Source organism: Rhagoletis zephyria, unplaced genomic scaffold (genome assembly GCF_001687245.7).
Source record: "Rhagoletis zephyria isolate East Lansing unplaced genomic scaffold, Rhagoletis_zephyria_1.1 Rzeph_scaffold_22886, whole genome shotgun sequence".
Taxonomy (NCBI): Eukaryota; Metazoa; Arthropoda; class Insecta; order Diptera; family Tephritidae; genus Rhagoletis; species Rhagoletis zephyria.
Window position 1 is genome coordinate 1 of NW_016179944.1, and position 1982 is coordinate 1982.

Here is a 1982-nt window from a genome sequence, read left to right on the forward strand (position 1 = left end):
GCTGACAGTAATTGATTAGGTTCAAAGCTTCACAAACAATCGCGAAGAACACGTTTTCCTATGTACAAACATACTAACAAATGTATGTATGTATTAAAAAATAATAATTTAGAAAGATGTAAAAGGAATCAGGTTTTCTCTGCTGGCCGGTATAGTGTTCTTAATTATGATTATGTAGACGTCTTAGCGGAATAATTAGTTTACATTGGTATGCTCATGTGCACATATGTATGTAAGTCTTTACATTTGTGTTTAATACTTTCATAACGAGAGAAAAATCCCCTATACAAAAATTTTGCCTATTCATACATATGTACATATGTATTTGAAAAGAGATCAGAATAAAATATTAGAAATAAGCGTATGTAGAACGAAACTGCGCAAAAATTTTTTTCGTAAATTTTTAATCGATATTCTGATAGACTATAGATGACTAGCAGAAATCCGGCTATAAATGTACAGAGTCGCCAAATCAGTTATCATTTAACGTTCAGTGTTTCGATACATCAGTTAAGAGCAGATGAAAATATTATATTATTAAAGAAAAAAAATTGTCAACAAACGTTTAATTTGCCAAGATGCGTTCAATGATTTTTATTGCTACATTATGGATCCTGTCTATTTGTATTATGACTGTGGCTGGCAAAAAGGAAGTGGAAGGCATCTCTGTTGTCGATGCGGTTGGTAACACCCCACAGGCAGCGGCTGCGTTGTTAACAGTGGATGCTGGTTCGGCACATGAGAATCAAGGTGTGCGAGAGGCACGCCAATTTGGCTTCGGAAGGCTTTTTGGCAGGCGAGGCGGTTTTGGTGGAAGACGCGGTTTCGGTGGCGGTGGGCGCGGTTTCGGTGGTGGAGGGCGCGGTTTCGGTGGTGGAGGGCGCGGTNGGATGCTGGATCGGCACATGAGAATCAAGGTGTGCGAGAGGCACGCCAATTTGGCTTCGGAAGGCATTTTGGCAGGCGAGGCGGTTTTGGCGGAGGGCGCGGTTTCGGTGGTGGAGGGCGCGGTTTCGGTGGCGGAGGGCCCCGTTTCTTCGGTGGCGGAGGGCCCCGTTTCTTCGGTGGTGGTGGTCGGAGAGGTGGATTCTTCGGCTGAGTAAATTTTAAGTGATCTTAAGGCTTTTATGCTTTTTTCAATCCATGTGAGATGTTGGAGATTATACGCGTTCACAGTCGTACATAGTATATTAAATAGTGATAGTGATTTTAAGTTAATACTTTTATGTACGAAATAAAAACAATGTAGTAATAAATCCTTAATACATACAATTTAAATACTAAAAATGTGCAGTCATTATTCAAGGTGAAGTTGGCGAGCTGGAGGCAAAATCAAAAAAAAAAAATAAATATACAAAAGAATACAGTATTAAGTTTCCTATTGTACTTGGCATTGCATGACGTGCAAGGTTAATGAGCACGGCTAATGCGGGCAAGTGAATCTGTCAGAACCTTTTGGTAAAATTTTCGTGGCTTTTCGCTTGTCGTCGGTTGATTCATATGCGTGGCAGGACTTAATTACGTGCGGTAAATAAACAAGCAAAGCGAAGAACAAAATTAAAAGAGATGGAAAATGATAGCAGAACGGCACACGGTATACACAAAACTTGTGGATGTGGAAGACTGCAATACAGAATGCAAAGATAGCCGAAATAATGATGATATGACTGATTTTCCAACTGGCCGAACTCACAGTAACTGGCCGGCAACCACTAACTATTCAGATCTTAGAAAGTTAATAACGTAAAAGCATAGAAAGATTAGGAAGACAGCTTCATACACAGGCAACAATTTGCGTAACGTTAAGCGGCCAAAGTACGTAGCAAAAAAATTGGATGGCAAACTGAGAGATAGTTACTATCTACTCACTACTCTAGGTTATACGGACTTCTGAAAGTGGCAGCAAAAATAATCAAAATCAAAATTTTTCCTCTTGCCGAGAGAAGTGCTGATACCAAACTGTACGTTTCTAAGTATAAATT

At 39.8% G+C, this 1982-nt stretch overlaps 1 protein-coding gene across 1 annotated transcript; it reads left to right on the top strand.

The window, feature by feature from the left end:
- Window positions 1-629: 629 nt before the first annotated feature.
- Window positions 630-1103, top strand: LOC108381541 (rRNA 2'-O-methyltransferase fibrillarin-like). Its single transcript, XM_017637954.1, has one exon. It carries the CDS (start codon window positions 630-632, stop codon window positions 1101-1103), a length of 474 nt encoding a protein of 157 aa, XP_017493443.1.
- The last annotated feature ends 879 nt before the right edge of the window (window positions 1104-1982 follow it).